This window comes from Bolinopsis microptera, chromosome 2, assembly GCF_026151205.1.
Source record: "Bolinopsis microptera isolate Bmic1 chromosome 2, MBARI_Bmic_1.0, whole genome shotgun sequence".
In the NCBI taxonomy this organism is placed as follows: Eukaryota; Metazoa; Ctenophora; class Tentaculata; order Lobata; family Bolinopsidae; genus Bolinopsis; species Bolinopsis microptera.
Window position 1 is genome coordinate 16,609,152 of NC_087073.1, and position 12,606 is coordinate 16,621,757.

Consider the following 12,606-nt stretch of genomic DNA (forward strand, 5'->3'; position numbering starts at 1 on the left):
TTATGTTATATAGAGATTCGGCGGAATGACAGGCTGAGCGCGGCCCAGTAAAATGCGAGAAGCTCGAAAACAGAAAAAACAACCTTAAACCATCCTACAGTCGGCACGCGCGGCTCATTGTCGATGGCGCACTACCTATTTTAATGTTAAAACTGAAGGATATCTGGTAATCCAAACTCGCAAAAAGCCTAAAATGTAAAAATTAAATTTTTCATAGTATAGCAGCCTGTGAATCAGTACTGCTTGACGTATCAAAAACCTGGACACTGACAAAGGCTCAAGAGAAAAGTTTGGACGGGATATACACAAAAATGTTGCATATTGTATCACCAATCACGTGATGACCCCCACGTGGCCGGTGACCCCCACTGTCGCTTCACTATAGTGGAGTTTTTACGCGATACAGGGGGAGCCGCGCACTCGTGCACGGCGGGTCATACAACGTATGGTTGCATATGGTGCTGGGTATCTCATATGGTGCTGGGTATCTCATGGAAGGACAAGGTCAGCAATACAACTTTGTATGGTAGCCAACCAAAGCTGTCAAACAAGCTACGAAGCAGGAAATTAAAAATGGCGGGCCACTGCATCCGACATGCTGATTTACTTGCCAGTGATTTAGTCTTATGGGAACCTACGCACGGTTATAGAGCACAGCAAGGCCTACCAAAACAAAGCTACTTGTCTATGTTACTGAAGCTAGTTGGGACAAAATCTAAAGAGGAACTGCAAACCCTGACACGGGACCAGGATATAATATGGAGGGGTTATCTGGCGTAGATCGGACTTAGTTCCGACATAGTAGTAGTAGTAGTACTAGTAGTAGTTAATGGTTCAATGGTCAGTGTATGGTGCATTGACATACGTTGCATGCTACTTTTCGCGCGCGAAGCGCGCGCCGCCGCGGGATACGAAACATGTATCAATGGTGGCACAAAATTGCAATGTAATCATAATGTATGTTGTAAGATTAAAGATATGTTTGTTCTCGAGCGTGCTAAATCACTCTACAGTCGATCTTCGAGATTGTTCTAAACGGGCCCCGACAGTTAAAACCAACTTCAATCGATGTATTTTCGGACGCTGATTCCGAATCACGAATCACCCCCAAGAATTCACGTAGCAGTACGCGTACTCGCGTACTGCAAGCGAGAGGGCTCTGGTTAGAGCAACCCCAAGACATAGGGTTAATTGCTCCCCTGATGAAATATTGGCGAAAAACTGTCTCGATCACGCGATATGACCGTATATGGTATATAATTATATATAAGGAAGCTAGTCTAATTTCTCGTTAGAGTTAAGATTTCAGCATATGCTTTTGTTAGGGATTGTATTAGGGCTAGGATTGGGATCAGATTAGAGGGTTAGGGTTTCGAATAGTCGTTCAGCTAGGACCAGCTAGAGAACGAGTTGAAAAAGTCACGTGACAGTCGAGTGTAGAGTGATTAATCATCATCTATGTTTGTTGGGGGACGTTGTAGCTTTATAACCTACCAAGACGCGCGCCGAAATATTTGAAACAAACATTTTAAGAGTTTCACCCGTTAAGGGGGACGTTAACTATTGTCAATCATTAAATTTAATTTAACTAGCAGAAACCCGTATAACCCTAAAGTGATGTCAAGAAAAATAATTATTACCTATTTAATTCGCGTTTTTGACACCACTTGGGAGTCCAAATTTTGGGCTCTAAAATTCTTATTCCTTGGCCAATTTTTTATTTTTTCATGCTGATTTGAAGGCCATTAAAGCATTTGACCTAGTCAAAAAAGTTTCAGTTGTATATCTTTTACGGATTTTGCGTAAAGTCACGTTAAATTTGATGCCGTGGTGTCAGTAAAATGGCACGGATTTATATATATATATATCGTCTCGCTTTATATATAGTAAGATAGGCTGATCCGGCGCGCGCTACTTCGTTACACTTACATTAGCTTGCTAGCTGTTGTTACTTGCTAAATGCTAGTGTATTGCTCGCGCTCGCGTCTCTCACAGTGAGGGGGGGGGAGATAGCAGTTGACCAACAAACTAGGACCGGTGACCGGACTTTTGAGGGGGTCCCGGACCCCAACTGCCAAACGGTGCCCGCGGGGCAGCCACGCCCATATTTAGTCCAAATTAGGCTTAATTTAGCCAAATACCCTGAACATGCCCCAAAACCCAGATTTCAGGTGCTCTACTTGTAGCTAGTGATCTCCTGAACTCGTATATGATATGACAGCGAATATGACAGCGAGTTGCAACTTTTTAGAGGCCTGGTTAACAAAGAAACTCACACAAAAGTATTCAAAGAATACTTCAGACGCATGGATGATAGGATTTTAAGCTGGGATACAATAGATGAGATGTTTTCTGATATGTTCTCCCAAGATACTCTGGCAGAGGATTTCTCGAAACTCAAACAAAAGTAGGATTCTACAGAAACGACGGAGTTTGCCTATTCAAATATTTTATCCAGAGAACAGATCCACAGCAGGCGTTCGTATGGAGTATTCTTATACTGGACTTCATTTGTTTTGTGGTGATATCAATCTGCTACATCATTATCAGCATACTATCTACCAGATCTTCAAATAATGTGTCATCCAGAAGAAACGATAAACAGACTCGTCAAAGAAACAGGAGAATGAACCAAAGGATTTCTTTCATAATTGTTACAGACTTTCTCTGCTGGGTTCCGTTTATCATTATTTGTATGTTTCATTATTTAGAGATCCTTGATGCTACACCATGGTATTCAATCTTCTCTATGGTGATTCTACCCATCAACTCTTGACTCTGTGATTAACCCCTTCCTCTACAACGATATTTTCATGGGAAAAGTTAGGGTGGTAACCCCCCAGTTCCATGGCCGGATATTATGCCAAATTATTAGACGGAGGTCCATTTCCCGTAGATCATCTCCGGAGATGATTCTCCGGCTCCGTCTACTGTATTAGACGGAGATGAAGCTCTCCGGGAATTTCTCGGAGATTAATTCATACAGAATCATACAGAATCAACAAAATTACCGTAGATGGTCTCCGGTCGTGGAACTGCAAACCGGAGAAATATCCGGAGAAATATCAGTAGACGATCTCCGTCTAAAATTTGGCATAATATCCGGCCATGGAACTGGGGGGTAATATCCCGAACTTATTCTATAATATTAGACTGTACTGCGAGCTTGCGGTCTCTAATAGCTCCTGCACCGCAAGAGAACATTGGAATGCAAGAGATATCTCAAATTAACATCTGAACTTAAGGGGAAAAAATGTCATATGTTTTTCGTATGGCCGTGTTAATGAATGATCAAATTTAGCTGTGTCGTGTCCAAATGTTAGAGCTGAACTTGTTGGATTGATAAAATTTTAACAAGAAATTAGTACTACGAAGAATATACATTTCTAAAATGCGTTATAAATAGAGATTAATTTGGCTGCAGAGCTGATGACTGTTGGAGACCATGTTTGTTGATTTAGTGTTGTTTGGTTAAATGTTTTACTTTTATTAGTCAATAAATTCATTTTTCTTATAATTTGTGATGTTTGATTACTTACAACTAAGTTAATTTTTTGTCTGTGGATTATTGCATCAATCGTAAACAAATGGAAAAAGTGAGCGACCGACTATATTGTCGGTGTAATTTAATGATTAAATACACGGGTTACGGTAACATGTCTATTGTCAGATCTGTAGACCAAATCTAGGAGGAATACCGGGAATCTGTAGACCTCGTTACCGCTGGTATGTTCTGTTAATTGTGTTATAGTCCGTGTAGGATTTAGATTTAGTCTACAGATTAGATCTAGTTTTTAAGTGTTATTGTTTCTAATGATGATATCTTGTCATGAGTTGAGTTGCTACTACTCTATTATAATTTATTGGGACACATAATAGTTTACACCGTCCCATAATAAACACAGTAGTTACAACTAAACAACACAAGTAGTTACAACTAAATATTTGTGTACTTGAATTCTGATCATTCTTTTGTCTTGATATAGTTGAGTTATTATTTTTGGGTTAAATATGGAACAAATCAAACATGTATTGGCGGAACAGAAAAATAAAATGAAATAACCGAAATCTGTTCCGAAATTGCACAATAATCAAAGTTCAAAAAGTTGAATTCCAAACAATAACTTGCTTTTATAATTGAAAACCAGAAAATTTGCATTTTATTTTTGATGATTATAAAGATCGGCTTCAGCCAATAAAAAAGAACAGTCTGTTAAAGGAAGTAGTTCTCAGTATCATACACATTATCCTTTAAATACCAATCTTTAGGTCATCTGGTCAGGCCTGAGAATTATATTTGTTAATTGAATAATCAGTACGCAATGAATACTTATAGTTATTATTTCGCCATATATCTGAAAAAATTATAATTTATTTCTATAAATGAAAGATTGGGGTAACAAACGCAAGCGAATAACTTAAACTCGTACTTAACCACTTAAACTGCAACCGCCTCCAGTGCTTTGGGCAAGTTGAGGTTTGTCCATTGGAAACCGTTACTGCCGCCAATGAGAGCCACTGAAATTGTACTTTTTATATCAATTTACCAATTCTGTTTGGTATTAATAACCAGCTTTTAAAAACTTTGTATAGTCCTACGAACATGAATTAAAATGAATCACCAGAATATTGAAAAAAATTAGTTTGCTCAGAAAATACAATTTTCGCAAACCAGCAGTAGCCAAAGAAATGTCATCTCGTTGAGGGAATCTAGCAGCGATCTCTTCATCATTGAAGGATATTTTGTATTCCGCATCTAGGACCTCAATCGTAACCTTAAACATCTCATCAGCTCCGAAATTATCCCTGCTGAACGCAGGCCTGAAAATATAGCGTTAAGTGTATTCAGTATATCATTCGATTGGAAATTTTGCTTACGACGAAATTTTAGTACATAATATTCGTAATACACCGTCAATCATCATACCAAGAAACTCTAGAGTAGCTGGATTATGCTACAAAAATAAAATAGTATTTATTTAAAAAAATGCTGCCTATAATACTAATAGAAATACTATTTCAATATTTGAAATCTTGATTAAACAGTTAAGGCCAGAGGGGGGGGGGGGGGGGTAAAATTGGTTTTTCCAGTTTTCACATATTTGATCAGAGCTGCTGGAGACAAACAAGAAGAAAAAACCCGGACCGAAATCTGACCTTGCGTTTTTAAGATATCGCGCGCCAAATATTGAGGTTTACATGTAATTACATGTACAACTTTAACTTAAACTGTAAAAAGTTAAAAGTCCCTTAGTTGAGAATACTGGCCACACCCAGAAGCTGAAACTTGGCACAGTTGTTCCTTGGGCTGTCACCCACAATTCTATTGTACAAAATTTTATATTTGCCTCTGTTCTCGAAATATGAGGTTAACTTTACCCCAAATTCGACACTTTTCGAAAAATTGTCGAATTTGGGGTAAAGTTAACCTCATATTTCGAGAACAGAGGCAAATATCAAAATTTTGTACAATAGAATTGTGGGTGACAGCCCAAGGAACAACTGTGCCAAGTTTCAGCTTCTGGGTGTGTCCAGTATTCTCAACTAAGGGACTTTTAACTTTTTACAGTTTAAGTTAAAGTTTTACATGTAATTACATGTAAACCTCAATATTTGGCGCGCGATATCTTAAAAACGCAAGGTCAGATTTCGGTCCGGTTTTTTTCTTCTTGTTTGTCTGCAACAGCTCTGATCAAATATGTGAAAACCGGAAAAACCAATTTTACCCCCCCCCCTCTGGCCTTAAATGGTAAAGGCTTTCAATCTGCACCTAGTTATTAGAATTGCTGGCATCATTTACCTGATGTTTCTCTGCCAAGCCCCGTTGACGTTGTTGTTCAGAACGATTGTGTCAATGTAAGGTCTAAAGTCCACATGAAGTAGGTTGATTTCGTCACCAAGAATGTTCACGCTGAAAACGTATTGATATCGTGGGTGAGATTTTACAGCATTATAATACACAAACATAATTTTGTGTCATGCTCGCATGATATAAAAACATTTATTCATTGCCAAACGATTCATATTTAGACTTCAATTCTTTTGCAAATACTCATGAATCAGCACAAGGGAACGTACTTGAATTTGACCGTAGTAATATCTTTGAAGATCCCCCAAGCTTCGATGATATCACCTACTGCCAATGGTCTGGCCAGAATGTACCTCTGTCCTCCAATAGCTGTAACATTAAGTCGAGTTATATTTCTAAATCTGCACGACAAATTGTCGTGATGACAAGTCATAATGTTATCTTTTCTTTCGAAATGACCATCGATAAGGATCAAAATTAAAACGATTAAAATGATAACGGTGTCAGAGACGCAGGTCTAATGAAGACAAGCACTTAATGTTACCTAGACAGGGATCAGTGTTGCAGTCTTGGGATTCTGAATCATCTCCATCACAATCGGCCCCTCCATCTGCTGGAGCAGGGTTGGAACAACTTTTGCTTCTACTTTGAGATCCTCCTCCGCATGCAGCAGAGCACTCAGACCAATCCGAAAAGTCAGACCATCCTCCGTCAACGGGGCAAGGGTCAGCATTACAGTCTTGAGATTCAGAATCGTCTCCATCACAATCAGCCCCTCCATTTGCTGGGGTAGGGTTGGAACAACATAGGGTTAATATGCTAATGAGTGACAATAATTTATATCTGTGTTATAAACATAAAATTGTAATGATCATTGTAATCATTGTCATCATTGTCATCATTGTATTTATTTTGATCACTGTAGTGATTTTGATATAACATTGACAACAGCTATGCATTATATAAAGATACAAAATATATGAGTTGGGTATATTAAAGAATGTTAGGTATTTAGAGTGTGTGTTTAGAGAGGAAGGAATGAGAGTGTGATCTGTAATAAACATTGCTTACTAATAACGATCTCCATGCGTACTTTTTGTAAAACACATTTCAGAGGTATAAGCCACTGAGTCGTCAAACTTAATTTACTAAACCGAACCTTGTGGCTATGAGTGAATCACAATACCTGTTATTTAATGATATACTGTAATCTGGTAAAATGCTTAAAGTACTACAGGGTGGAAAAGATTTGATCAATACCTGATATCAGTGTCATAATGCTGGGAGGGGATCTCTTGGGGATTACCAGGGTCGCTATCCCATCTTCGTACCTCAGCTCATGATAACGACCGTAAAAGGTGGTACCAAGGATTCTGCCACAGTCTCTGAGTCCCCAACTACCCTGTCTTCTACCATTGTTAAACTTTACAGCCCCGTCACCAAGCAACTCAAGGACCCCGTTATTAGTTATACCATCATGAGCCCAGTTCCATTTACTTGTACTGTTTTTCTTTATTGGAAATGGGGATCCTACTAGGTAAGCTGTTAATAGTCGACTAAATGAAATATTCTCCAACACAGAAAGCAGCTACAATAAAAAGAAAACAAATATTAGCTGTATATCTCGAGTACTTGTGGATGTGGGATTGGGTATTTTCGAAACTATCTAGTGCCGCCACAGCGCCGCCACAGCGCCGCCACAGTACCGCCACAGTACCGCCACAGTACCGCCACAGTACCGCCACAGTACCGCCACAGTACCGCCACAGTACCGCCACAGTACCGCCACAGTACCGCCACAGTACCGCCACAGTACCGCCACAGTACCGCCACAGTACCGCCACAGTACCGCCACAGTACCGCCACAGTACCGCCAAAGTACCGCCACAGTACCGCCACAGTACCGCCACAGTACCGCCACAGTACCGCCACAGTACCGCCACAGTACCGCCACAGTACCGCCACAGTACCGCCACAGTACCGCCACAGTACCGCCACAGTACCGCCACAGTACCGCCACAGTACCGCCACAGTACCGCCACAGTACCGCCACAGTACCGCCACAGTACCGCCACAGTACCGCCACAGTACCGCCACAGTACCGCCACAGTACCGCCACAGTACCGCCACAGTACCGCCACAGTACCGCCACAGTACCGCCACAGTACCGCCACAGTACCGCCACAGTACCGCCACAGTACCGCCACAGTACCGCCACAGTACCGCCACAGTACCGCCACAGTACCGCCACAGTACCGCCACAGTACCGCCACAGTACCGCCACAGTACCGCCACAGTACCGCCACAGCGCCGCGACCGGCCACAGCGGCAAATCTAAAGGTGACATTATTGCGGCGAAGTACAAGTTACTCTGGTATATTGGCACTATAGTAGTTTTTACATAATATGAATAATATCACCAATTTTTTCCCGATCCATGACTCAAAGTGCCGAAGGCACAAAAGAGTCAAGGACAAGGGTTAGCGAACGAGGTTTTTTTTTTGTATATGGTAGCTTTGCGACCGTACCTGCGAGCGTGCGACCGTACGTGCCTGCACACACTGTAATCGCCCACGTGACTGCCTGCGCAAAGTTATTTTGCGGAATAATCCGAATTAGCTAATTGTTGGCGCGCGGCGCTGAACTGACCAAGTACATTGTTAATTTCACCATGTACATATCCCACTAGGCACTAATTGATAGCATACTATTATTATTTTGAGTTACTTATACTATTTTGCACACATCCGTGTCGGGTGTCAGGTTGCATAAACAATAAGCATATGGTTTTTAAAAATATACACGATTTTCAAATTCAATATGGAATTATATTAACTTGGTGGCGCTCGGCCTGTCACTTCGCCATATCTGCATACTTATAAACACAAAACAGTAAAAACTGGGGTCCCCAGGTTGTATAGAAAATGATAAAATACGCTATCACGGATCGGGAAATTGAGCGGCCATGTGCACAAAAAAAAGCGGCCGCATTTCTTGTTTTAATTATTTTTGAACGCTGATACCGAATCACTCCAGATCACATGACTTGACTACATAAGGAAGTTGGTCTAAGTTTTTATTTATTCTTTACTATTTGTTTAACTTTAAGACAATTTGACGGTCAAAGGTTCAAGCCTGTATATTTGATAGGTTAATTTGACTTTATGACAATGAGAAACAGGGTTGGTTACTGGAAATTTTTTTAACGGTCAAAGGTTTGAGTTTGTTTAATTGATAACGTTAACGACAATGACAAGCAGGGATCTCGCAGGGATAGATAAGCAGGGATCTCACGATCGGAGGGATTGTTAAGCTGTTTGAAGTTAACCAGATACAGGAGAAGAAACGGGAGCAGTGGGGGGGGGGGGGGGGGAATAGTCGCTATCTAATGATAAATAAGGAGTTGTTAAGCTGTCTTTAGAAGCCGAGAAAAGCTCATCCAATAACAACGTTTATGACAATAAAAGCGAATTAGACAGAGATGGGAAGGACTCGCTTACATGGGGACCCCAAGCTATTGTGTTCATAAACAGTAACTGACCCCAGGGCAAGCTCTAGGGTCAGTAGGTACGTTGGTTAACCAGGTCAAGCTTTATATAAACAAGGATCTAGGGTCAGTAGGTACGTTGGGTAACCAGGGCAAGCTTTATATAAACAAGGATCTAGGGTCAGTAGGTACGTTGGTTAACCAGGGCAAGCTTTATATAAACAAGGATCTAGGGTCAGTAGGTACGTTGGTTTGGTGCTGCTAGACTCAGACTCGGAGCTCTAATCAGTGACTCTTGTTTGATTATTGTGTCGAGTATTTGCTAGTATTAGTCAACGTCGTAGGGAGATTTTGGATAGATGCAATTGAAGGATAGTAGCCTGTTTACATCAGAATAGAGGGCCATAGGGGTTTGAATAGTCCCCAGGGCCATCTAGAGAGTGTGTTTAAGTAAGTCACGTGATAGTCAAGTAAAATCTAAATCGTTATATTATTGAAGTTTATAAAATAGACCCACCTGCACTGCTGACACAGGCTTAAAAGTATCAAAAAGTGAAAATTAGAATCTAATTTATATCTTTAGCTTACCGCTTGAGCAGAGTCCGAGGAGTCCAAAACCAATGATGATATGGAGGCTTGTCATCTTAACTATTTAAATAGTAGGTTAAACGATCGTAAAATCACTGAAAATGAATTTCATTCCCGCTAAGTATATTGCTTGAACGATAATTTCTCATCAAAGTAAGTCAGTCCCTCAGGGATTACCTAATAGTAATATGTGAACCCCACTCAAGCATTACCTAATATGTAGAAAAATAATTGCATGACATTGATAGCAAAAACAATGACAAAAGGATAATAACGTATTAAATAGAAAAAAGGCGCAGAATGGTTTCTGAAAATTCAGACGTCCGGAATAAATGGTCTCTAAAAAGATCACAGTCAGAGAAAAGATCCTTCTTTACTGATCTAGATACTACGGATTCATCCGGACTGGACATAGCTGCTACCTAAATAAACACTAAACAGCACAGCCACGTTCTGAATTTTGTGAGGCTTTGCTTATACTTATAGGCCAGTTGTGAGGACAATATTTTATAATTTATCACCTCATCAGTGAACAGACATGTAAAATATTCCACCTGAAATTAAAACTTGTGAGATTTTATTTTACTTCGGCAACTCAATTATATTTATACGTATAAGTATATACAAAAAACACCCTGGCTGTAAGACTAAGCTGGTACATAATATTTAATATTCGCGCTATAATCACGGTGATTTATCAAACTAGCTTCTAACTGAATTAGTCATGAGCTCTGTAATTCTAACGCCAGCATTTTCCATTACTTCGACAACTCAATTATATTCACAAAACGATGGCTATTCACAAAGCAACGGCCAGGTAGCGCAGTTGGTTAGAACGCCTGTCTTACAATCGTTAGGTTGCGAGTTCGAAACCCACTGACTGCCTGGTCGTGGGGTGAGCGTCGTCGACGTTCAGCTAAGGATCATGAGTGGTCTATGCAGCCCCCCGGTCTACTCAGCCGAATACTCGAGAAATCGGGTGTGAGGGTTAAATGAGGAGCTGCACATTGCAGCAAAGTCTCGGACGAAGAAAGTATGGTACACACTACCTTAACCGTCACTGGCCAAAAAGATCCTTCGGCTTCCTGTAATTGGCTGGTTGCACTTGTGTAACATTGTGGCTGTTGGAATACACCGAAGTAAAATAAGTGTCTAGATAAAAAAAATGTCTGACCATAAAACTAGGTCGGAGTTTAACATATAATTAATACTATAATCATGATGATTTATCTGACTATTTTACAAGGTATTGAATTTCAAAGTGCAGACATGTGAAAAATCTTCCTCCTAGTGAAATTAATTTGTTGTTTTACGGTATGAATGCATTCTTTTAGAGTTGTTTGATATACCAGTACCAGGTCTTATAGGGATAACTTTAACAACAAGATCACAAAACTGCCTCATATTTATGCAATGTCAAAATTTGAAAGTGTATTTCCAAATATTTCAGTAATAAATCATTTTTAGCCTTTCTTTCAGTGATGGAAGTGTTTATTTGTGTTTTTAGTATATGCAAACCTGTTTAATATGCCCAAAATAAAGTTTCTAACAACGTAATTTGATTTTTGATAAAAACTTCATTCTGACAGCCGCATCATTCTGACAGCCTTACACCCGTACTGCAACTTGTATTACATTATATCAGGGTGCGGCAACTCAAAGATAACTTGTAGATAATCATAAATAAGGCTATTGCGGTTATTTTAAGATGATGTCCATTAAAAAACATCACTAAGTATAATTCCTGTCCTGGTCAGTTTCCAGACAGAGCAGGAACCAGTATCAACAATGAGTACCTCACATTTGTTGTAAAATCAAAAGGGCCAAAAGCAGCGTGTACATAAACAATATCTGTGTTTGTGACGATGGAATATGATGCGTCTCTTATTCGCAGGTGTGCGATCTAGTGGATGGTTGTGGGGATGGGTCAGATGAAGCACGCTGTACTAATCATTTCAAGTGTAATTCTTCTGGACATTACATTCCGCGAACAAGTAAATGTGATGGTAAGATTGATTGCCTAGATTCATCAGACGAGTGTAATGATGAATGTTCAAAAGCAATACTTGATGGACTTGTACTGAAGGCAAACCTCGCAATAATCATTGTCAGCATATCATCATTCAAGAAGTGTAGAACGACGGTTGCTCTGACAAATAAATCATTAGTCATCATGATAAGTATCGGTGATCTCCTAGTTGGATCATATCTCTTAGCAGTATCTTTATTCGATGGAGTAGTCCATGGTGAGGAGTACTGTAAGGACCAGACTTCTTGGCTTTCAAGCAGCGAATGCTCCATACTAGGTGTCACAAGCACAATCAGATCTCACCTTTCCCTGTTGGCAATGACTGTGTTGAGTTTGATGAGGGTTCATGGCATATGGAACTCAATGAGAATTTCAGGAGGGGTTTCTGTAAAAAATTCTATCAAAGTTATTGCTGGAAACTTTATCATTCTTGTCATATCAGCTACAGTAGCATCCATTCCTATAATGAAATATTTTGACGATTTCTTCGTCAATGGAATAAGATATGACAATGAACTTCAACTATTCAGCGGTTTGGTTAACAAAGAAACTCACACAAAAGTATTCTAAGAATACTTCGGACGCATGGATGATAGAATTTTAAGTTGGGATACAATAGATGGGATGGTTTCTGATATGTTCTCCCACGATACTCTGGCAGAGGATTTCACGAAAACTCAAACAAAAGTAGGA

At 39.9% G+C, this 12,606-nt stretch overlaps 1 protein-coding gene across 2 annotated transcripts; it reads right to left on the bottom strand.

The window, feature by feature from the left end:
• Window positions 1–4,032: 4,032 nt before the first annotated feature.
• LOC134826540 (uncharacterized) lies at window positions 4,033–9,940 on the bottom strand. 2 transcript variants are annotated; one of them, XM_063838937.1, is made up of 8 exons: window positions 9,885–9,940; window positions 7,070–7,339; window positions 6,354–6,593; window positions 6,079–6,178; window positions 5,801–5,911; window positions 4,673–4,821; window positions 4,436–4,518; window positions 4,033–4,284 (listed from the first exon to the last, which is right to left on the bottom strand). In XM_063838937.1, exons 1-7 carry the CDS (start codon window positions 9,937–9,939, stop codon window positions 4,439–4,441), a joined length of 1,005 nt encoding a protein of 334 aa, XP_063695007.1. In that variant the 5' UTR covers window position 9,940; the 3' UTR covers window positions 4,033–4,284; window positions 4,436–4,438. The 2 variants fall into 2 exon arrangements, with proteins under 2 accessions (XP_063695007.1, XP_063695005.1); XM_063838935.1 differs by having other exon boundaries at window positions 4,431–4,518.
• Between the last annotated feature and the right edge of the window lie 2,666 nt (window positions 9,941–12,606).